General features: G+C 54.7%; 1 protein-coding gene across 9 annotated transcripts in view; it reads left to right on the top strand.

The window, feature by feature from the left end:
• The window catches only part of RALGPS1 (Ral GEF with PH domain and SH3 binding motif 1), a 302,552-nt gene extending 281,533 nt beyond the window's left edge, over positions 1-21,019 (top strand). For 7 of the 9 annotated variants that reach the window (XM_070378968.1, XM_070378975.1, XM_070378972.1 and 4 more), the window contains 6 exons: positions 7,856-7,939; positions 9,241-9,346; positions 11,134-11,226; positions 11,405-11,510; positions 12,102-12,193; positions 16,669-21,019. In XM_070378968.1, coding sequence (XP_070235069.1) covers positions 7,856-7,939; positions 9,241-9,346; positions 11,134-11,226; positions 11,405-11,510; positions 12,102-12,193; positions 16,669-16,698 — 511 coding nt within the window. In that variant the 3' untranslated portion in view covers positions 16,699-21,019. The remainder of the gene's footprint in view (positions 1-7,855; positions 7,940-9,240; positions 9,347-11,133; positions 11,227-11,404; positions 11,511-12,101; positions 12,194-16,668) is intronic. The other 2 variants (XM_070378974.1, XM_070378971.1) reach the window with 1 other exon arrangement.
• Positions 21,020-23,147: the final 2,128 nt, after the last annotated feature.

Below are 23,147 nucleotides of genomic sequence, written 5' to 3'. Positions count from 1 at the left end.
ATCAGAAAGGCTTATGGGTCACCTTTTAAGGAGTAAAATAGGAAAGCGCGTCACAAAGTTCATTACGAAATACTCAGCCTCCTGTCTCCTCTAGCCTGTGAGGAAGAGCCTTCTCACGGGACGAACTGGCCAAAAAACGGGTGGTGGAAAGCCTGGGAGGCAGAGGGGCCCTTGGAGGAAGCCCCCTCTGGAGGGAGAGGGAAAGGGAGCAGGTGAGGAAAGTGCACCGCCCCTCGCCCCCGCCCCGGCCTCCCTCCCAAACCCCGCCCCGGCCTCCCTCCCAAACCCCGCCCCGGCCTCCCTCCCAAACCCCGCCCCGGCCTCCCTCCCAAACCCCGCCCCGGCCTCCCTCCCAAACCCCGCCCCGGCCTCCCTCCCAAACCCCGCCCCGGCCTCCCCTCCCAAACCCCGCCCCACCCTGCCCTGCCCCGCCCCCAAACCCCGCCCAAACCCCGCCCCGGCCCCACAAACCTCCGCCCCGCCCTCCCAAACCCTGCCTTCTAGGGGAGGGGGAGGCTGCAGCAGGGGGCTGGTCACAGCTCACGGCCAGGGTGGGAGACAGATTTGGTCGACACGCCAAGTACACAGAAGGTCGGGAAGAGGACATGATGGCAAAGTCTAGCAGGGGGAATCGAGTCAGACGGCGGGTTCAGGGGTGACTTCTGTAGAGATGATGGTTCAGCAGAAGCCCAAGGACACCAAGTGAAAAGGACTAGAGTGGGCCCTCGAGGGCGGGGGTCGAGGGACCTGAGGAGGCTGCGAGGCCTGAGCCATGTCCTGGGAGGAGAGGTGGCCCAGCGATGCTGAGCATCCCTGAGTCTCTGCAGGAGCGGTAGGGCCCGCGATGAACCTGGTCTCTGGAGTTCTGGGTGTGCCTCTGCAGGGGGAGGTCATGGTGGCTTCTGGATGTTGTCAGCCGTGTTGGGGGAGGGGGAGGCTGAGGTCAGGGCTGCTTGCGCTCTCGGTGACCCTGGGCATGTCTCTCAACCTCTCTGAAACTTGGATTCCCCCAACTCTACAGGGAGGATGCTCACAGGAAGATCTGGGCATGTAGGTGCAGTTGCTCCGTCAGGGAACTTACTTTGGGATGTGTATGAACTTCACTCGGTAGGAACCTCTTGCCAGCAAGCAAGCGATCCTGGAGTCTAAGACTGGGTAGGGTGAAGAGAGAGTCCCCCACGTGGCAGTTCAGTCATCCTGGGATGGATGAACTGCAGTGAAGGCAGGTGTCCACATGCCTGCCAGCCTCTAGGGTGACCAAACTGTGGGGAAGGCACTTGTAAGAGGGAGCTGTCGACACTTGGGCCCACAGGTGCTCTGGGGTGTAGAGGAGATTCGATAATGCAGATTCTGCCTCTCTCTAGCCTCTGTACTCTCTTTAGCCTCTGAAATCTCCCAGCATCCTCTGGGAGGTCCCAGGAAAATGGAATCATGGCAGCAGAGCCCCAGGCCTGCCACTCCCAAGGTAGAGCCTTTGAAAACAGTCCTCTCCCTCCTGGAGAAGGTTAGGGGACTCTGGCAGATGCCCTGGGATGGGCCAGGGTTCAGGGGTGCCTCTTGGGCCCCAAACTGCCATGTGTTGGGAAAGGGAGGCAAGGTTCTGGGGGGTGATCCTGGAGGCGAGGGGTTCACTTCGACTGAAGTGCAAGCATAAGGGTGATGTTTCAGGATGACTCTCACCAAGGGCCTCGCTGCCCCACCCCCACCCCACCCCATCCCCCTGTGGCTAAGGCCCAGGAGCCCCACCCCGAGGCTCGTGTCCCTCACCTGCCCACCCCTCAGTCTGGTTTCCCAGGCCCATCCCGCTCTGTGCCTCCATTCTGCTGCTCTGCCTTGGGTGGAAGCCCAGCTGGGTGATGGGCCAAGCTTCTGCTTTTGGTTCCCCCCAAAGGCGCCATCGCTTGCCTTGCTCTCAGCGTCAGGCACTGAAGTCTGGCAAGTAAGTCTCCACCCAGGAACTCAGGCTCCTCTGGGAGAGAAGAGTGGGCACAGCCCCTGACCTTTTGATTGACCCTGTCCCTGGGCCCTGCCAGCTAGCTGCCACGGCTTCCCAGGTAGCTGAGAAATCTCTGCCCACGACCTCTGTGTCCAGCACCTAAAGTCCCTCAGGGTCGGGACCTGCAAGGTGGGCAGGCCCCTCCTTCCATCTCAAGTTACTCTTCTCTGTGCATATCTACTGTGCTCTCTGCTGTGTCTGCAGCCCAGATTTCTAGACCTCTCAGATCACATTAGGGATGATGCCTCTTAGCTTCCAAATTTACATGTTAGAGCTTCACTGAGCTGCAGAGCCTGACTGTCAGCCTCTCCTATCTGATTCCTCATTGCCAGAGTTAAACCTGATTGACCTGGCTTGGATCAGGGGTTGTTCTGTCCCCTTACTTAAGCATCCAGTACAAATACAGCTCCTAGGGACCCACTCAGTGGATCAGGGACACTGCCTAGAGAAGAATTTGACTACCAGGCAGCAAAAGTCCTTTAACAAAAACTACTGGAAGGGAGTCCCAGAGGACTCAGCCTGGACAACAAGTGGGTGACCTTGTGAGCCCCCGACACCGGGTCGGGGCTGGACCGAGCATGGGGAGGGGGCTGAAGAGCTGCTGGGGATGCCAGCCCACCCGGGCCTCCCCTGCCCGTCTGGGAGCTGCTGATGGGCATTCATGGTCTCCTAGGCTGGAGCCCCCTCCTCAGACTGGCACGGGCTCAGGAAGGGCAGGGGTGGCCATGGCTGCGTGGCCTGTGTACTGGTGATGGGTCTCTGGGGCTCAGCAGCTGATGGAGGAGGCATGCAGGGAAGGGCAGGGAGGCAGTGGTGGGCTTTAGCTGGTTTGCCCAAGCTCGGTTAGTGCCTCCTCGTGGAAAGAAAACCCCAGGGGCCCGGGAACACTGTGACTATCATCAAGGGAGCACGAGGTATCTCATGGTGCCTGTGTGTCGGGGCTCAGCATCTCTGCTTGGTGAGAGTTGCAGAAAGCCTGCAGAGCAGAGAGCCTGCTGCAGGTTCCCTCCAGGGGGCTGTTAGCCGGGGGACATGTGTGGTCCTTAGCATGGCTGTGCAGACTCAGGGAGGCAGCTTCCTGCCTGCAGATGAGGATGAGTCATTAGGAAGTGGCCAGGGCCAAGCTCTGGCCCAGTGGGCAAGGCTTTGCTGGTGCAGGTGGACACTGCTGATGGACAGCATCGTGTGGACCCTTCCACAGGACACCTGACCAGGGTCTCTGTATGTAAGATAGAAGAACTGGGGAGGCGGTGTGCTACTTCTGCTAAGACAAGATTACTGAGGCCTCAATGTGATTATTATCCAAGGCTCCTCCCTGCTACCCATTCCTGGACCAGCAACAGGGACTCAGAGCTTTATGAAATTTAACCCCTGAGATACCTAACACCTAATGTGTGTTGAGGGAAAGCTGCCTTTCAGACCTGTCTTGGCCGCTCTGAATTCTCAGGATACTCTTGGTCCAGACAGGCCCCTGGCTGCTTCCACCTCATTGGCACCTCCCATCTTTCTCTTCCCAGTGTTGTGACCTTGGGCAAGTTACTCCACCTCTCTAAGCCTCAGACTCCTTATCTATAAGGCGGGGATAAGAACAGTGCCTGCCCCTCAGTGCTGTGATAAAACAGGATAATGACCCAGGACTGCTTAGCATCTGGTACTCATCATCCCATCATCACCATCATCCCATCATCTTTATCCTCCTCCTCTTCATTGTCATCTTCTTGAACACCCTTTGGAACTGAGGTTCTGCTTGGTTGTGAGCCCACATCTTCCCCCAACCAAACTTCCCATGAGGAAGGTGGCCAACTGCAGGCCTCCACCCCACCAAGATCTGTCCCCAAGAGGGGCCCGTAGAATGGCCTTCCTGAGATGCATTCTGTTCAGCCACTTGTTCCCAGCGTGCTGCTGGAAAAGGTGTCTGTGATTCTAGAGTTGGGAGCTCCCTGTGTCAGTTGGAGAGTCCCATGATTTCTGGAGTTCACTAAATACCTCTGCCCACTGGTTTTGCATTTTCTGGTCCTGAACATTCAGATAACATTCTCAGAGCAGGGATGTGATCAGATGGTCTGGTTCCAGTGGCTTAAGATCCTGGCTCTTCTGTACTAGGCCTAGCCAGAGCCAACCCACCTGTCACAGCCCTCCTCCAGCCTGGCAAGGCTTGCCTTGGGCGGAAAGGCCAGCCAACACCCTGCCTCTAGTCTCCTAAAAGCTGGCCTTGGCAAAAAGTCACCATTCCACTGCCCTTCAAGGCCAGGGTCATTCCCCAGGCTCCAGGCAGAGTGGGCTCTGACCCCCGCCCCCCCAACCCCCCGACTTGGAGCAGCTTGACTGACAGGGGCACTCGGCTTCCTGTGGGAAAGACATCCTCCCTTTGTGAGCACATGTGTCCCCATCCCTAATGACAGGCCAGTAGGTGGCTACCCCTCCTGGAGCCCGTTTCCTCATCTAAGACAGGGTGAGAACAGTGCCCTCTCCCCCCACGGAACTGGGAGGAGCAGGGTGAGAGAGCACTCAGCCATCTCATGGTAAGCAGGTGATCGATGGCAGCTGCTCTTAAGTGCCAGGCAGCCCAAACCACCAGGAGAAGACTGTCGGGGGGTCAATGGACCTGGCAGGTGGCCCCACCCCAGGAGACCCAGGGTCTAAGAATCTGTGGTCATCCCGCCTCTCAGACACTGACAGAGCCCGTTCACCGTGTGCTGTGGCAGAAACCTGCAAGAAGGGTGCCTCTGAGAACAGAAGGCCAGGGAGCCACCCACAGGATGCTGGCTCCAAACGCGACCCAGTCCTCCTGGCAAACTCCTCCAAAGGTGACAGCTCAGCCTGGCTCCCACCCTGAAAAGTGTGGAAGGAGCCTGGAGAGCTGGTCAGACCTGGGTTCAAACCCTGGCTTTGAATGTGCCTCAGTTCAGTGTTTTCACATAACTGAGCCTCAGGACCCCGTTCGGCGATGCTAAAACAAAGCTCCCCTGAGATAATCAATGGCCTGATGCATAGCAGCGGTCACTCACTAGTGACTCTCCCACGAGCTGCCCCAGTGACCCCCGGCATCCCTGCACATCCCACCAGTCCACTGCACTCTGGGTCACCTCACTCCTTCAGGAAGAACAGGAGGAAAGACTGCTTAGAAGGCTAGACTGGTTGGAAGATGCAGATCTTAAAGTAGAAAGAAAAGTGAAGTTGCTCAGTCGTGTCCAACTCTTTGTGACTCCATGGAATGTAGCCTTGGGCTCCTCCATCCATGGGAGGACAGAAGTCTTTAAAGCCCTCTATCAATAGTCAGTCCTTCCAGCCATGGATTGTCTCACAAAAGAGGAGAGGAGGCGGCAGCGCCCACCACCACATGGCCCTGTCTTGGAACAGTCCACTGTCGTCATACATTTCCTGGGATGCCGGGAGCAAAGATTCATGAGAAGAAATGTGGAGAAGAAGGGGCCAGAGGATCCAGCTCTGCAAAGGGAGGCTCCATCCTCAACTCCAGAGAGATTAGAGCTCAGAGCAGCAATGCACATCAAACCAGGAGGCATCCTCTGGGCCCAGGAGTGTTGCTGCAGAAAAGTTCACTGTCAGACCCTGCCCTGCTTCATAAGGGATCCTGGCCATGGCTGGGAGAGAGGCAAGCCCGGAGGCAGTCTCTAAGCCCCTGCGCTGCCTGCTCAAGCACAGGGCTGTGACATGCCATGGTGTCACACCCAGTTGTGAAGAAAGAGAGGAGGCACTCTGGCCTGTGTGCCGGGGGTTGAAGGTGCCAGGGCCTCTGAGTGCACGGTGGGGGCGGGGTGGGCCTGCAACCATCATATCATGAGGGTTGGCTGGGGAAAGGGCTGAGACTTGTTACGCTTGAGGACTTGGGGGACCGAGCACGTGCTGCAGCTCTTTGTCACCTACAGAGGAGTGGCTGACGGACGAGAAGGACAGGGTCCCAGGGCAGTCGACCTGGATGACCATCAGGCTCCCACCAACCTTGAGCTTGGGCCTCTGGAAAGCAAACCCAAGATTGTCGTTAAGAACTGTTCCTTCTTGAGCAGAGGATGGAGGGGCAGGGAGCAATGCAGCCACCCCTAAGAGGAACCTGAGCTCAGAGATGGTGTGATGCACCTGCGGTGATGAATGAGGACGTCCCCATACCACCCAGGTGTCCAATGCCACAGGGCAACGTGCAGGAACCTGGGACTGGCAGTGGACAATAGAGGGAATAGTTGAAAAGAGAGTGTGGACCTTGTCTGGCTTTATAAATTGAGTTGCATCATTGTTTGGCCAATGGAGGGTTATAGCCCAGGGACAGACTATTAGTGAAACAGTTTAAATAAGATAGGAGTTACCTATTGGGCTTCCCTCATAGCTCAGTTGGTAAAGAACCTACCTGCCAAGCAGGAAATGGGGGATCAATCTCTGGGTTGGGAAGATCGCCTGGAGAAGGGAATGGCAACCACTCCAATATTCTTGGCTGGAAAATCCCACGGACAGAGGACCCTGGTGGGCTGCAGTCCACAGGGTCACAGAGTCACGCACAACTTAGCAACTAAACAGCAGCAGCAGCAGACCCCTGCAGAGGTCAGAAGAAGACTGAGAACCAGGTAGACACAGGAAGTCATTCTGCTAAGAGAGGAAAGGGCAAAGAGAGAGAGATGGAAGCCTGACCCCCAAATAGGTTCAGCTCCCTACCTGCCCTGGACGCTACACCTTCCCCTGGAAAGGCTCACTGCAGGGGAACTACGGGTGAGAAAGAGGCCAGATGGGAGCCCACGGAGGGTTCTGGAGCACCAACTCTTAGACCCTGAAACGGATCACAGAGCAGGTTTGCTGGGGACCGTCTGGGGCCAGCAAGGAGCCTGTCCGATGGAAGTTCAGTTCAGTTCAGTTCAGTCGCTCAGTCGTGTCTGACTTCTTGCGACCCCATGAATCACAGCACGCCAGGCCTCCCTGTCCATCACCAACTCCTGGAGTTCACTCAAACTCACGTCCATCGAGTCGGTGATGCCATCCAGCCATCTCATCCTCTGTCGTCCCCTTCCTCCTCCTGCCCCCAATCCTCCCAGCATCAGAGTCTTTTCCAATGAGTCAACTCTTCTCATGAGGTGGCCAAAGTACTGGAGTTTCAGCTTTAGCATCATTCCTTCCAAAGAAATCCCAGGGCTGATCTCCTTCAGAGTGGACTGGTTGGATCTCCTTGCAGTCCAAGGGACTCTCAAGAGTCTTCTCCAACACCACAGTTCAAAAGCATCAATTCTTCGGCGCTCAGCTTTCTTCACAGTCCAATTCTCACATCCATACATGACTACTGGAAAAACCATAGCCTTGACTAGACGGACCTTTGTTGGCCAAGTAATGTCTCTGCTTTTCAATATGCTATCTAGGTTGGAACGGAGGAATTCAGTAGCACCTGGTAGATACTGATGCTGCACATGCCCCGCCCCCTCTGCCCTGGACCAACACGCAGGACAGCCCACAGTTCTGTGTCCATAAGTGTACACGTTTAATTGGATTGACCATGGAATATTGGGACTTTACAGGCATGACTGAGCGACTTTCACACTCACTCAGTGTTTTCTCTCAACCTCACACTGGGATGAGGGGTGTGCCCAGATTTTAGTCATCCCCTTGTCACTGGAAGAAAGCTGAACACTTAAGGCTGAGGAAGCACTTACCTGGAGACTTGGGGACCCGCACTGATGGAGGCTCCAGGGGTGTTGTGCTCCAGGTGTACCCCGGATGTGTTGCAGTGTGAACGAGGAGGCCAGGGGAGGAGTTGGGGCTGAGGTTTCTGGAGCTCATGACCACACAGTCTGAGATGCCCTCGCCTCTTCCGGAGGGGCTCGTTTTCCCAGGCTGTTGCTAAAACTCAGCTCCTTTCCTCTGAAGCAGGGGACGTCTCTATGCCACGCTGGGGCCCAACTGGCGCGTTCCAGTCCGGAATTCTCCCAGAACCCGGAGCTGCGTCTACAGGTACTCATTTACTCATCTGATCATGTACTTGACAAGTAGTTCCAGGGCGCTTGCTGGGCGCCAGGCGCTGTGTTCAAGGCTGCCGACGAGACGGATACAGCCTCTGCCTCGGTCCATGGGGCTGAGAGAGAAATGGAATAGAAAATCATGGGTGCCGCTGGTCCAGAGAGGAGGCTAACCTGGAGAAAAGACTGGAAGACTGATAGGAACTAGCCAGATAAAGGGAAGGGAGGCGTTGGGGTAAGAAGACCCACAGCCTAAGGATAGTCCATGGGGCCAGGAGGCAGGAGGAGCAGGGTGGTTCCAGGAGTGAAGGAGAGTCCAGGTTGTAAGAAGTGAGAGACGGGAGAGGGCGCCGGGTGAGGCCAGAGAGGTGGACCAGAGCCAGGTCCAGCAGGCGGTGAGGAGGGTGGTCGCAGAGGCTCTGGAGGGGTTGCATGAGGGAGGGGGATGGAAGGGGTGAGGGATGGAGAGGGAAGGGAGTGGCAGGACCCAGGTCATCCTGGCTGCGGTGTGCAGAGCGCATGGAAGTCAAGAGTGGACGCAGGGAGGCCAGAGGAGAGGGTCGGGAAGTTGCTCAAAGGATGACCAAGTTCTGCTGTAAGGTGGGGGGTGGGGTGGCTGAGCTGGGCAGTCCTGCATATTTAGGGCATGAGATCAGTGATTCTGGGATGCCGAGGGAGAGCAGCTTGGCTTCGGTGGGGCGTTGAAGGAGGTGCCATCCAGGGAGCCAGGGAGCCGAAGCCAGGGCTTCGGAGGGAGGCCTGGACCGGCGCCGCACTGGCCCTCCTCACCTGCAGGTGGCGCCCTAATCCCCATGGCAGAGGGGGGAGAGAGGCGTCCTGAGGCAAAGGTGCGAGGCATGGGGTTTGGGGTCCCCCCATCCCCTTCCCTCCTACTTCCTCACTGCTCCTCCCAAGCTCCTGCCAACACAAGGAGGAGCGGGTGCTGCACGGTCCCAAGATCCGCAGCGGGAGAGGAAGCAGGATGCGGTGTGGGTGACGCTAGGAGCTGGGTTACAGGGAGCGAGCGTGGTCCCCAAGCCTAGAGCTGCTCAGCGCTCAGAAAGACAAGGGCGAGGCACGTTCCGAGCTGTGGGCAAGCCCAGAGCCATCTTCCTTCAGGCTCTCTGTGGCCACAGAGCCCTCCCTCCCGGGCCTGGCCCAGCCCTGTTGAGTTCTCAGTCTGTGGTGGCATCCTGGACCTGGCAGTGGGGGGCCTGTTGGCCCCATGGGTGAGAGGGTGCCTGACCCCAGCTCCTCTGGGTGATGTCTGACCCATGTTCTCCCCCCACTGCCCAGCCCCACCGGTCCATGTATCTGTACACTGGGGAGCTCTGCGGCGGCCCCCACCATGGAGGGGCCTCTGAGAAGGAAAACTCTGCTCAAGGAGGGACGGAAGCCCGCGGTGAGTGCAGAGGGGAGGGAGGGCGTGGGTTCCAGAGACAGGCCAACCAGGGTCCCAGCCCTGGCTACGCCACAGGGTGGGCAGAGCCTCAGTTTCCACATCTGTAAATTGGAATAAAATAGTCCCTACCTCCTAGAGGACTGGGCAGGAAGGTCACGTGTGTGGCCCTGCACAGAGCGAGCAGGCAGTGGACGTTGCCGTGTGATTATCTTGAGGGCAGGTGGAAGCCTGGAGGCCCCGGGAGTCAGGGTGGATGCTGTGCCTGAGATGGTCAGCACGGCCTGGGAAGTGCAGATCCCCTCCCCGCTCAGCACCATCATGAAACATGTGGTGGGAAGGACAGGGACCAGGGATCAAGAGGCCTCTCAGGCTCCAGCACTAGCCGCCAGGTGCCAAACCCAGAGACCCCTGGCTCCATGACCCCTCAGCCCCTTGCAAAGGCCTCTTTTTTCATTCTTTGGGACACCCATGACTGGCTGCCCACAAACCTGCCTGTGAGCTGAGTCTCCAGGCTTCGTCTGCCAGTGTCCACTCTGGCCTCCCTCTCCGTCTCTGGTTGCTGTTTGCCTTCATCCACTGCCCATGAGGCCACTTGGAGATGCCCCCTCCCACTGATGCCCAGTGTGAAGATGCCAGGCCCGTAGTCTGGGGTCCGGTCTAAAAGCTCCCCATCTTCAGGTTCCAGGCAGTTCTCGGATGAGGAGAAGCATCTTCACCCCAGCCCTGGGCCACTCTCTGCCCCTGGACTCAGTGTCACGCAGCACCCTGCAACGTGAGGCCCTGTACCTGGTCTGCTGTACAGACCTGCTTGCCACCCTTGTGTACCTACATCCAGGCCCCAGTCATCCTGAAGCCAGAGCGAGGCAATATCCTAAAAGCACTGTTGTCCCAAATGCTGGTTGGCCCACTGGTAAAGCGATGAAGGCAGTCCAGGGGGTCTTGACCCATAGTTTTGAACAGAATAGACTGGAAAATGTTGGAGTTTCTTACACATAATAAAGACGAGTATGGTTTCATGAAGCTTCTTTTGGTCAACACACAACACCATGCTTGTGTGTCGTACACACCTGGCGGGGGTGTCGTCAAAAAGGTCTGAAAGCCACTGCTTTCATCATCTGAGACAACGCAGCACCCCGGCCCCTACCAGTGTGAAGAGGAGCCCCCCAGGCTGTGATGCAGGGCAGTCTGCTGAACCTCTGTCCTTCCGCGATGGGATATTTGCTTCGCTTTTGCAGAACTGGCTTTTCCAAACCAATGAGTGGAGCCCCAAACCAGGGATTCCAGGCCTTATGCCTAGAGAAACAAAAGCTACACCAGCAGTTTGGCCCTGCTGGGCATCACCCCTTCTAGCCATAAATGCTTTCGAGGTGCTGCCATTCACCCTCAGCCAAGAGTGCCCATCACAGACGTTCCAGTTCTTCCACGCTGTGGTTTCCACTTGTCCATTTTTCCCCAGGACGTTCTTGGGTTCAGGTCACCCAAACTCACAGAAGTTATGCCTTGGCACTAAACATGGTGGGAAAAGGAAGGGCTCTGGGAGGAAAGGAGCCAGGGAGGGGAGGCAGGGCTGGGGCTGACGATCTGCTGAGGAGTCTCGCTGGCTGCTCGGGGCCCTGGAGGCGTGGCACCGAGGGGTGGAGGGCAGGGAAAAGAGGAGGCCTACACTGGCCCCGCTCAGAAGAAGGGGCCACCCTTCCGCCCATGTGCCTGCGTCTCTAATCAGGCAGCCTGGGGACTCCACCCCTGCCACTTGCGACATTGTCACTCTGCCTCCCCTTCCTCCCTAGCTGTCTTCATGGACCAGGTACTGGGTCATACTCTCAGGATCCACCCTCCTGTACTACGGAGCCAAGTCCTTGCGGGGCACAGACAGAAAACATGTACGTTCCATGAAAGAACTCCCTGTGTTGGGCCTTCATGTAGTGTGAACTGCAAGGGGTGTGGGGGGAAGGTGGGGAAAGGTGGTGGGGATGGGAGGGAAGCTTGCCTGGCCCAGGTGGGCCTTCCTAGGGGAGTGGAAGGCACGGGCCTCCCAGCTATCCTGTTGTTCCCCTGCAGTATAAATCCACACCTGGTAAGAAGGTCTCCGTCGTGGGCTGGATGGTGCAGCTGCCCGACGACCCTGAGCACCCGGACATATTCCAGCTGAATAACCCCGACAAAGGTAGGTGGCAGGCCAGAGCTGGTGCCTGTAGCCTCTCTCTGCCTTGTTCCTTCTGCGGCTAAATGTGCGTTTTGAAATGCACAAAAGTAGGAACTTTTGAGGCTGCTGCTTTCCCTTCACGTTAGGTACTGATGTTCACAGGGTCCCATTAGTCCCTAAAAGCTGCTTAGACCGTGGTGGGCGTGTCCAATGAGCAGTGCGCATGGCAAGTGGCTGCAGGAATCCTTTTCACCTGTGGCTGCTGGGGCCCATCTCCCCTGGAGCTGTGGCTTTGGGGTCTTGGAATAAATAGCATCGTGCTGGATGAGGCAGTGACTTTGAAGCGGGAGGAGTCTGTTTTATCTTATGCATTTGACACATTATTCTGAGAAGGATCCACGGGCTTCACCAGAGCCCAAGACACCATGGCGGGGAAAATGGTTGAGAGAGATGGGGGCGGGAGGGGCACAGAAGCCTCCTGATCCACGCACCCCGACCTTGGCTGCTCCTGACCTTCCCCAAGGCAGTCACCCAGGTTCCCGCTTATCTTCACACCATGGGCAGACCCTCCCATGTGACCTTCCTCTCAACCAGTGGCCTTTCCACCACCAGGCAATGTTTACAAGTTCCAGACTGGCTCCCGGTTCCATGCAATCCTGTGGCACAAGCATTTGGATGATGCATGTAAAAGCAACAGGCCTCAGGTAAAGTCACCAAACTCCTGCTTGTCACCTGAAATACCCTCTCCCACCCTCGGGCAAGGGTCCACAGAAAACACACCTTCCTCCTTCCCCCAGAGACTATCAGCGAGGCTCCCAGGGACTCTCTTTTGATCAGCTTTTCCCCATGAGACAGGGCACCCCCCATCTGGCTTACAACTAAGCCCAGCTTCAGACTAGAACTTTGAACCTGTCTCCCGTGTCTTTGCTACTAAAGGAAACACCACAGAAACATCCCATCAGAGACAGGTGACAGGTGGGGTACTGCCCCATGGCTCAGGCTACAGCATCTATTGAGGTCATCCCCCTGAAAGTTGATTTTTGGGCATCCTCCAACCTGACCAAAGGGTCTCCCTGCCCCCCACAGCCCTTAGGAATAAGGATAATAGCTAACTTGTTGAGAGCCAACCATGGCTGTTGGTGAGTGGGGCTCCCCACTCCTTGGCATATTTGAACCAATGGGACTGCTGGTTTGCCAGGCCCTGGCTTGAGGCTCGCTCCCACCCCGATGCCACTGCTCCCAGGACCAGGCTTGAGGCGAGATGCTTTACGTGTAGGAATTGGCCGAATCCTCCCAGCATCCCTGTGGGGTAGGTTCCCGAATTGTCCCCATTTTATGCTGAGGTCACTGAGGCTCACAAAGTGGTAGACCCTGGTTTAGGGCCCCCTGGTGAGTGAGGTCTCACCCCCTCCTGCCTGACAGCAGAGTCTAGACCTGCCACCCCTGAGCTCTTCCACCACAGGCATCCCCAGGGCCCCTGACTTGCTCAGCCTCCTGCCATCGAGCTAGAGGCCTGGAAGCAGAGACTCCGCTGTCCAGGCTTGTGAGAGAGGTGGCCGCCCAACCCTCACACCAGCCCAGGCAGCGTGTGGGCCTCTGGGACCAGAACCAATGCTCCCGGCCCTGAACTTCCCTGACCTATTCCCCAGGATGAGCTGGAAGAGGGTGGGGGTGGAGGAGCTTGGTCCCTCTCCTCTGTCTAGAGAGCCAGCATCGGAGCTGGACTAGAGGGAGGCAGCTTTGAGGAGGAGGATGGTGGTGCGGAGGCCACACCAGACGTGTGGGGCCAGGAGGGCCAGGGCTTCCGTGGTGCTGGTCGCAGCTCAGTCACAGACTTCTCAGCCCCCAGGGTGGTTCTCACGAAGCAGAGGGAGGTCTCTAGTGGCATGTCCCATGATTCTGTGTTCAGTGTGGGCTCATTCAGGATTTTCATCTGTAACATAGATGTGGACATGTATGACAAGCTGATCAAATTAGACATGATAAGAAGCTCGACGGCAGAATTAGCAGAAAGTCCTCGACAAACTAAAACAGGAGGGCAAGACTGACACAGGGATAAACTTGAGGCCCCACAGGGAAACTCAAGATAAATTGCATTTGACACGACTGAGCGACTTCACTTTCACTTTTCACTTTCATGCATTGGAGAAGGAAATGGCAACCCACTCCAGTGTTCTTGCCTGGAGATTCCCAGGGACGGGGGAGCCTGGTGGGCTGCTGTCTATGGGGTCGCTCGGAGTCGGACACGACTAAAGCGCCGTAGCAGCAGCAGCACTCACTTGCTAGGAATTTGTCCCTGGGCACATGCTCACACATACACACACAGGCTTGTGGTCAGAGTGTTCACTGCAGCATTGTCCTTAATAGAAAGAGAGAAAGAAAAGCCACTGGAAACCTTGCTGACCCTCAGTATGTCCCTACTGTGCAGCCCCTGATGTGTGTGTGATTACCTAAAAGCTGCTGCAAGTCACAAGTGAGAAAGCTTAAGTGTAAAAATGCATGTCAGGATGATCTCATTTGTATTAAAACACACATGCATATTTATCCTATGCATGGTGGTGCACGTAACGTTAGTGAAAGAGCATACCGGAGACTACACTTTTGAGGTTTCTAGAGCATGTTTCTCACATTAAGCAAATGTAACTGCCCGTCCCCGTGATGAGGAGACCAGGGTCCTGGGTTGACAGTCACCTCAAGGTGATAAACAAAGTGCCACCTCAGATCCCCTTAGGAGAGGAAGAGCCTCCTGCCCCCCTCTGCTCTGGTCACACAGTGCCTGCAGGGCCCCTCCTTGGCTCTGAGGGCATGGCGCCTGGAGCTCACCTGTACCCAGGTGGCCCCAAGGAGTGACAAGAACTGAAGCCCTGAAGTGGGCCCCACAGTCGGTGGGGCGGAGAGAGAGGCAGGCCCTTCCTCGGTGTCTGCCCCACGAAGACAGTCGTGCCTCTGAGGAGATGGGCAGTCAGGAGCGGGATGGTTGCCCTGAACAAGAGCCTGTGTCCTGATCTGGGGGCTGGGGGGCAGCCTGAGGGAGGCAGCAGCCCCGCAGCGGGTAGCTGGGACCTGGGTCAAACCCACTTAGCAGGGGAAGTGTTTTGTGTGAAGGACAAATGGATTGCATACCATGTCTGGCAAGTGCTGTCTTCCCGCAGCAAGGTTTTGCAACATTGAAGTATTTTTGTCCAGTTTTTAGACCTAAGGGAGAAGGTCTTCTATTTTTTAATACTTTTTATCTCTAATTTACTTTCAATGAAATATTCCTGCTGTCTGCTGTATGTAATAAAAATGGCAACATCTAAATATTCCACAGCAGGGAAACAAGCTGAAACAAGCTACAATACCTGCCTGCGATGGCATGCAAGGGGCTGCAGAGAAGGGTGATACAGAAATGTATCTTCTCCCGTTGAAACTCTCAGTGCCTGAATGACTTTTTTGTGGAATTGCATTTCTTAAAATCGTCTGTGGTAATAGGGAATATGTGCGTTCGTGCGTGTGTGTGCTAAGTCCCTTCAGTCGTGTCCAACTCTTTGTAACCCTATGGACTGTAGCCGGCCAGGCTCCTCTGTCCACGGGATTCTCCAGGCAAGAATACTGGATTGGGTTACCATGCCCTCCTCCAGGCGATCTTCCTGACCCAGGGATCAAACCCTCATCCACGTCTCCTGCATTGCAGGTGGATTCTTTATCGCTGAGCCACTGGGGAAGCCCAATAGCGAGTACGCTTAAACTTACTGATGGCATGTGTATAAGGTGTAAACCACAGCAATAAAGCAAATAACCATGTGCCCCCGACCCAGCCTAATGGCAAGACTTCCCAGGCCTCAGAACACCTCCCTCCCAGGGGGGTCTTCCAAGTTCTCTCTCTCCCACCCACTTGCACCCCATAACCGCATTCCTGATTTGTTTGTTTACTGTTGCTGTAAAGCATTAGCACTCATATTTGATTGCTTTATGTGTTATCTGGGGCGCACTTTTAATTTTTTTTAATGTTCACTATTCATTCATTGATTCATGTGTTTATTTGGCTGTGTCAGGTCTTAGTTGCAGCACGCGGGATCTTTCGTTGCCGCGCACAGACTCTAGTTGTGTTGTGTGGCTCAGTAGTTGCAGCACACAGGCTTAGCTGCCCCAAAGCCTGTGAGATCTTAGTTCCCCGGCCAGGGATTGAACCCATGTCCCCTGCATTGCAAGCCGGATTCTTCACAGAGCTATTACTGCATAGCTTCTTCTGTGACCTGCTTTTCTCCTACAGTATGATCCTAGGATTCCTCTGTGTCAGTGTGTAGCTGTGATTCGTTTGTTTGTAATTTCTTATCACTTCTCCTGTCCGTGATCCCAAGAAGGATTTCCTGCTTCTTGCTATTTTGAACAGTGCTGCCACGACCATTCTTTTAACTGTCTCCTGGTGCAAGGAGATGCATTTTTTCCAATTCATCATTTTGACCAAATTGACACCAAGATGGATTTGTTTCTGATGAAATTGCCTCTCATCAAATTTCCTGGAACCCCACGGCCATGCTGGGGAGGAGGCCTGGGGCTGGGGGCATGTCAGCAGCTTTGAAGGGAAGGAGAAGCACCGTGATCTTGGGGCTGAGGGTCCCCCAGTAAAGGGAGCTGGGATCTGGTCCTGGGGACACAGCATGGGAAGGTCTTGGGGTTCCTGACATCCCCAAACTGCCTCCTTCTGCTTGTGCTTCTACTTGCCAACTCCTACCATCCGCTAACCACCCCTCTTCTCTCCAGAGGCATAGGCTTACCGTACAGGCTCAGTCACCTCCTCCTGCAAATGCACTTGTGCTTTGACCCAAGGATAGTGGTTGAGAGCGTGGGTGGTGATGTCACAGCCCTGTCACTCACCCGCTGTGTCCTTCACCTCCTTAAGCCTCAGTTTCCTCATCTTTATAATGGGAATAATTCCAGTACTTGCCTCCTGGGGTTGTTGTGAGGACACAGGACACAATACTGATGGGGTTCTCAGAGCCCTTCCTGGCACATGGTGGCTCCTTAACATATGGCGGCTGTTACTATTGCTGTGTCCTCTCCCCATCCCCACCCACTCATTCACAGACTGACTGGGAGAGGCCTGAACCCTTCCCTTAGGGACCCCTCCACCACCCCCCAGCCCCAGCCCCTTCCAAAAGGTCGGAACTTTGACAAGAGACTGAGCTTTCTCTTCTAGGTACCTGCAAACCTTATGTCATTTGAATAAGTCTCTGCAGGACTTGGCGTGACTTCGGAGGCCTCTGGGAGCCCAGCCTGGGACTGGTGGCCAAGCGCACATCGGGGCACAGGCCGCTGGCGGGGTGCTGGGAGAGTCAGACCTGGACTTGAGGGGACACGGCCTCACAGTCCGGAGGGCTCTGCCGGTGTGGGGTCCACCTGCCGATCCCCAGCCATCCTCATGCCCCTCATTCTGCAGCACCACCTCGCAGGGCCTTGATCGGTCCGCAGACTGTACACCCTGCCTGCCCGCCTGCCCAGCCTGGGCCCGTGTCTGTCCACCAGCTGCTGCTGCGACCAGAGAGCACCCGGCCCACGTTGGGTCCCCAGGGCTTTCTCCTGCACAAAGAGTGGACGGCGACCCCCGTGTGAGGGCCAGAGGGACAAGACAGGCTGGGGACTGGCTCTTTTCACCCCAGCGCGTGGGGTCGCTCGCCCACAGGGCTGCCTCAGATTTTGTATACCCGAAGCGTCCTCTGCGTGTGCGTGCCGTGTCTGTGTGCGTGCAAGCGAGCGAGCGTGGACTATCCGAGAAACATGCATTTTGGCACAAGACTCGTGACATCACACACTTCATTCTCTCTGAGGCCCTGCTTTCACCTTAAGCGATAGACTCATCCACCGAGGAAGGTCAGAGTGAGAGCCCAGTTTCCTCCTGTGTTAAGGGTCCCTCGCATTCTTTTACTGTAAACAAACAATGCCTTAAATTGTGTCTTGTTTTCTGTTCCTATGGGTGCTATTCATCCGGAAGGCCTGCTCCCTGGGCCCGCAGGCCCTCCCAGGCCTTGTTGCGGTCGGCTCTTCTGAGATAGGACCCGGCTTCGGAACCATGGACTGGGCCAGCCGCTGGCCTGCTTGCTTCCTCCCAGCCCCCTCCCGCAGGGTCTGAAGGCGCCCCCCCACCCCCACTTGCTCCTCCCCCCTCCCCCCACCCTGCCCTGTGCCAGCATGGGAGCCGCTTTCTGCCAGCTTCTCGAAGCCAGCTGTGCGCGGTGACCTGACCCGCTGCACGGAAGCTACTCTGCACCAACTTCTCCCCACAGGGCCAGGCTTTCGCTCCCCCCCTCCTCATCTCTCTGCCTCCACTGCCAGGGCGGGGCCTCTGGGATTCCTGATTACACTGGGGAGCCTGAGTGACACTGAGGCCTTAAGCTCCCCGATTCTTGCCCCCAGACACAGTCACCAGCAAATTCTCCATCATCCAAGTCCAAGGGCACAACAGTTGATGACCATGGTGAGGAGAGAACAAAGCCCCGGGGAGCAGACAGTCAGAGCTCTGGTTTTGGCTGAGAGCTCTTCAGGTGAACAACATCCTTCACCTATCACTCCTTGTCATGTTTTTAAGTGACTTACTTTGCACAAATACATTTTTATTTAAAGTCATGAACAAAGATTAGCTTTATTTATGGTAGCTTTATCACTGTAGCTTCTCCCCTCAGCCCTTTTCTGCCCTCTCCCCTCCCCTCTTCCTCCTCCTCTTTCCCTCTCTCTTTTTTCTAATCTGGGTGTCCTGATTCTGAGAAGGAAACCTGAATGATTTTTTGAAAGAGACTGGATTTTTGGGTCCTTGTCACTCTCGTGGTTTCAGAGCTCACACTGATCAGACAGCAAACTACTCTTAAAAGAGTTTCTGGGCAAGATGCTTCAAAACAACACCTTAACCACTAAATGTAATAGGTTGATTTAAAAACTGCCAAAGAACCCACCCCTGTATTTTGATCAAAAGGTGACCACTTTACCGAAAATTCAGATGAATTAGTGAGGAAAGTGATTGTCATCGGGGTCTTATTTTGTGATGGCACCTTACTGTGCTCAGTAACTAACTTCCTTTGGAACAAGGTCTAGAATACTTTGGTGGTGGGAGAAACACCCAATGGGGAAGTTGAGGCCATCAAACCTTGTCCATCAGTGTTTCGCACACCCTCCCACAGCTGGGGTCAGATGCATGCACCTAATTCATACCAACAACTACTCAAACTAGCATCTGGAGTCTGAATGAACACACCAGACACCCCAACACCTCTCACCAGAACCATGCAGTGTTAATGCTTTAACCGATTGTCTCTGATTCTACCTGCTAATTTTTTTTTAAAGTCTAAAGTTTGAACTACTTTCCTTGAGTTTCTGTACTCCTCAAACTGTCCTGGTTTTTCCATCATGAGATATCATAGAAGCCAATCCAAAAACCTTTAAATTTCAGGCTCCACTAAATCAGATCATTCCCTGCCCTTTCCAGATTTTCTTTATCTTTCACAAATGTTTTCTTCTGAGCTCAATTTTGAAATAGCACAATTGCAGTTCTTATCAAAGTGTTTAGTCTTCTCACTAGTTGAAATTGATCCCATGTCCCCTCCTGGAAACATTCTTGGCTTGGACTCTCCATAGAACTGGTAAGAACCTTGAACTTACCAGAAGAGTCCTGCGGATGAAGCTATAAGGCTCCTGGCTCTCCCAGCAGGGGCTCAGGGCCACGCTTGCTGTCTTCCTAACATTGGTTTGTCCTTCACGCCACCAGTCTTAGCAAGCCAGGCCAGAGGGAGGGCTAGGCACAAACCCCAAAGGGGAAAGTCCCCAGGTGGGTTCTCACCCTGGAAGGAAGCATTCCTGGGTCTTGCTCTCTGACTCACCATTGTGCACAAGTGTCTGTGAAAACACTGAAGGTGGTGTCTCTTGCATGCGTATGTTGCATCTTTTTTTTTTTAAGCAAAGAAATCATGGCACCCCTGAATGAAAGTTCTAGAGTGCTGTCTACGAACCATGGAGTAGATGGCTAGTATCATCATGTTGCCATGCAAACGGCTCACTCACCTCTCCCCAGGAGTAATTTTTACTCCTCTCCGTCAAACGCATTCTGTAACTCAAGGTCAACCAAGTGCATTCTGACAACTGAAAGTTTGTGGAGGACAGATTTGGTGGAAAGCTGTAGAAATTTTGATCTGAGTGTGCCCAGTGGGACAGTGCGGCCTGCCTCCCTTCCCTGGAGAAGCCAGTTCGTCACCCAGTCCCCTGTGGACCCTGAACAGAAGGCATTGAAGGGGTTCTGCTTATGAAAGAGCCCACTCTCTCTTGCCAACTGAATTTATAAAGTTTTTTTTTTTTTTTCCTTACTAGTGTGGCCAGTATTTCTTTCATTGTCTTCCTCCCACCTTCCAAGCCCAAGAAGTGCGTCTTTTAGGATGCCATTTGACAGGTGGAAGATGGTTCACGAAGCAGGAAGCCCTTACAAGCAAGCTCTGCTTTCATTCCACAGGTGGAGAGTCTAGAGTTCTGGACCCACATTACTGATGCTGAGAATCAGGTGAACAGTGCTGAAAACACAGCCTGACTTACCTATTGTGACTTGGTAAATCACTTTAATCAGTCCCACATCATTCTGACATGTTGGGTAATTTCACGTTTTAAAGAGAAAAAAAAAAAAAAACTACAAGAGTCCTTTTGAAATAACAGACCCTCTGTGTAAAGCCACCCATTTGTCCATCAATTATCATCTCTAGTGAGTGCTTCCTGTGTGCCAGACTCTTCCCTAGGATCGAAGTGCCCGAGAACAAGATAAACCTAAGCCCTGCCCTCATGGAGCTGACCTCTCAACGAACAAATAGTCCTCACCACTCCATTTCCTCTCTCCCAGTAAGATCCTGGCTCCCCACCCCCCACAACCCCCACCCAGCACTGGGTAGAAACCCTGTGTGGATTCCTCCAGAAAGGCTTCGAAAGGCTCAACAGATTGAATAGTCTTCAATTTGCGAGTCCAGTTACTGTCCGAGTGGCCGGTTGGCACAGGACAGCCAGGCACAGAGCTATGGCTGGACACAGTGAGGATTCCGAGGTGGAACGAGAGAGTCACATCAGAACGCTTACAGTATTTACTTCAGAAGTTCTTTGGTTTTAATTTCAATGTTAAATACAAGTACAGCTTGAGCGAGAGCTGCTTTCCCTTGGGTGTCGAGAACTTGTCCCACGGACCACCTCACCACTGGTGCTGCACAAATGTGTGTGCGCCACGGGCAGCCCCCAACCCCCTGCTCGCAGCAGCAACGATGGAGCATCTGTGAGTTCTGTAATCACTCATCTCTTTATCCGTTTCTGAATGACTGTGACCATTCAGTAACAATAGTGATTAATTTAGTGTGGTAAAATCTTCAATAAATTTTGTGCCAAAATGCATGGTTTTTCACTTAGCATTCAAAATGTTGCATAGAGAGTAGTTTTCAATTTCTTACATATTCCTCCAAGTAAGTTGAAAATCAATTTTTACATTTCAATTCATTTCTTGTTCAATCTGTTGCACTCTCCCGAGCTGTCTTTTTTTTCCAGCAGACCCCCCTTGCATGCAGTTGTGTAAGGACTTTCCCTAATTCTTGTGAATTGTCTCACCCGCAGTAACCACTGAACATCAGCCCTCTGTGGGATTCTTTAGATTTTTGGTGAAGTATTTTGTTACCTCAGTCTTGTATCAAGTCGCTGTATTTTTCAGCTTGTTACGCGGATAATAATTGTTTCACTAATTAAGTACTTTAGTGTATAAACATTTTTGTTTACTTTGAAATTAAATGTGTTTTCCAATGAATATTGCTCAGTTTTTTAAAGTCATGTGCATTCCTTTAGCCAACAGTTGCTGTGCCAGACAGACGTGAAGAAGGTATGGGCACTCAGATAAGAGATTACTAGAACATGAATGACATACAGGAGCAGTGCCCTCAGGGAGGAGCAGAGTTAGTGCTGTTGCCACTCGGGGGCAGGACACACAGAATTGCGGCAAGCCTTAGAGAGAGGGCAGTGCCATTTGCAGATTCATTTCAGAGATAGCTGAACACGTGGTGGGCAGGAAAGGTGGGAAGATGCAAGAGGAGAAGGAAAAGGACAAGGTTGGGGAGGCAGGCAACCCAGTATCGCTGAGTCAAGGATTTGGGGGTGTTATGGGCTCCAAGACTGAAAAAGTATGTTGGAGGAAGTTCATGATGCTGCACGAAACCCAGAAACCCACTCTCACTTTGCTTAAAAGGAAAGTGGGGTAGGGGAGACTGTCTTACAAGGATTGTCTCATAGGAAACCTGAGGGGAGGACCAAGTTGGAGTCTCAAGGGGCAGGAAAGAGAAATGCGAAGTCCCTACATTTTGTCCTCTCCCCTGCATTCTCCAGACTGACTTCTCTGCTGGAATATGCGGCAGTGAAGGAGTCCAGACCTGGGAAAGCACCATGAAGTTGTTGAGGGAGTGTGCACCAGGGGGTAACGTGATCCAAGCTGATTGTGGGGACCCCTGGCCCCACCTGCCACAGTTTCCCAGCTAGCGTCTTCCAAGTTCACGCTTCCCACACACACACTCCTCAGCGTCTGCTCCACCAGTTCTTGGCCAGCATGACCACACCTTCCTCACTATGACATGCCCCCCTGACTGAGGGTCCCTAGCTCACCTCCTCCTCACTACTTATGTGGTACGATGACCGCCAGCTTTACCCGGATAGGGTCGCTGCCCTCAGATGAAGGACATTGTTCGAGGGCTCTGAGATGGATGCATCTGACAGTGCAGGAAACTAAGTCAAGACTTGAGCCCACAACTGGTAGCCTGCAAAACTCCAGCCCCTCGGCCTCACTGCGACAGGCAGGCAGGCAGGCGTCACAAATGCCACCTGCAGACAAGCAGTACTCTTTTTTTGATGGATGGCGAGATCCGCGAGCTAACGCAGACGGTAAAGTAGAATCCCTATTGAGCTTCGATTTGGTACCCAGAAATGTAACCAGCCAGCCAGGACCTGGGTACCCGCGGAGGTGAGGGGGAGTAGGCAGGGGTGTGGGCGGGGCCTTAGGGCTGGGTTGAGGCGGGCCCAGAGCTTGATTTGGGAGACCTCAGTCCCGGGCTGGGGAGGTGGGGTTGGAGGTGGAGGGTGCTGGAAGAGAAAAGGCAAGGCCTTGCCTATGGGTGGGACACGGGGAAAGGCGGCCCTCGGGGGGACGGCGCTATATTAGAAAGAGCTGAGAGGTTCTTGGACGTGGAGGGAAGACTCTAAGGAGCAGATTCTTGGGGGTGAGGGCAGAGGCCTCGACCAAGAGCTCAGTAGTGGGAAGGTAGGTGTGTGGGGCCTGGGTCTGTGCTGAGGGCCACCGAGCGGGAGCAGCGAGGCCACGGACCGTACGGAGTTGGGGACGGCATGGCAATGTTGGGCTCGTGGGCCTAGACGAGGTGCTGACAGCCTGCCTCGCGAACCCCGCGGGATTCTGTGCGGGAGGGGCGTGACTGGAGCGCGGGGCGGAGCTGGGGTGGGCCTGGACCCTGCAGACAGTCGCTGAGTGGGCGGGGGCTGCAGCTCGGGGCGGGGTTGGGCGGGGTCTGAAGCGGCTGAGGGGCAGAGAATGGGCGGGACTCAGTCTCGGGGCGGGGCAGGGGCGGGGCCTAGACCCACCCCCACCCCCACCCCAATCGAGGGGCGCGGACTGGACTG

This window comes from Bos mutus, chromosome 11, assembly GCF_027580195.1.
Source record: "Bos mutus isolate GX-2022 chromosome 11, NWIPB_WYAK_1.1, whole genome shotgun sequence".
NCBI lineage: Eukaryota > Metazoa > Chordata > Mammalia > Artiodactyla > Bovidae > Bos > Bos mutus.
Note: the sequence above shows the minus strand (reverse complement) of the source record. Positions and strands in the feature narration are given on the sequence as shown.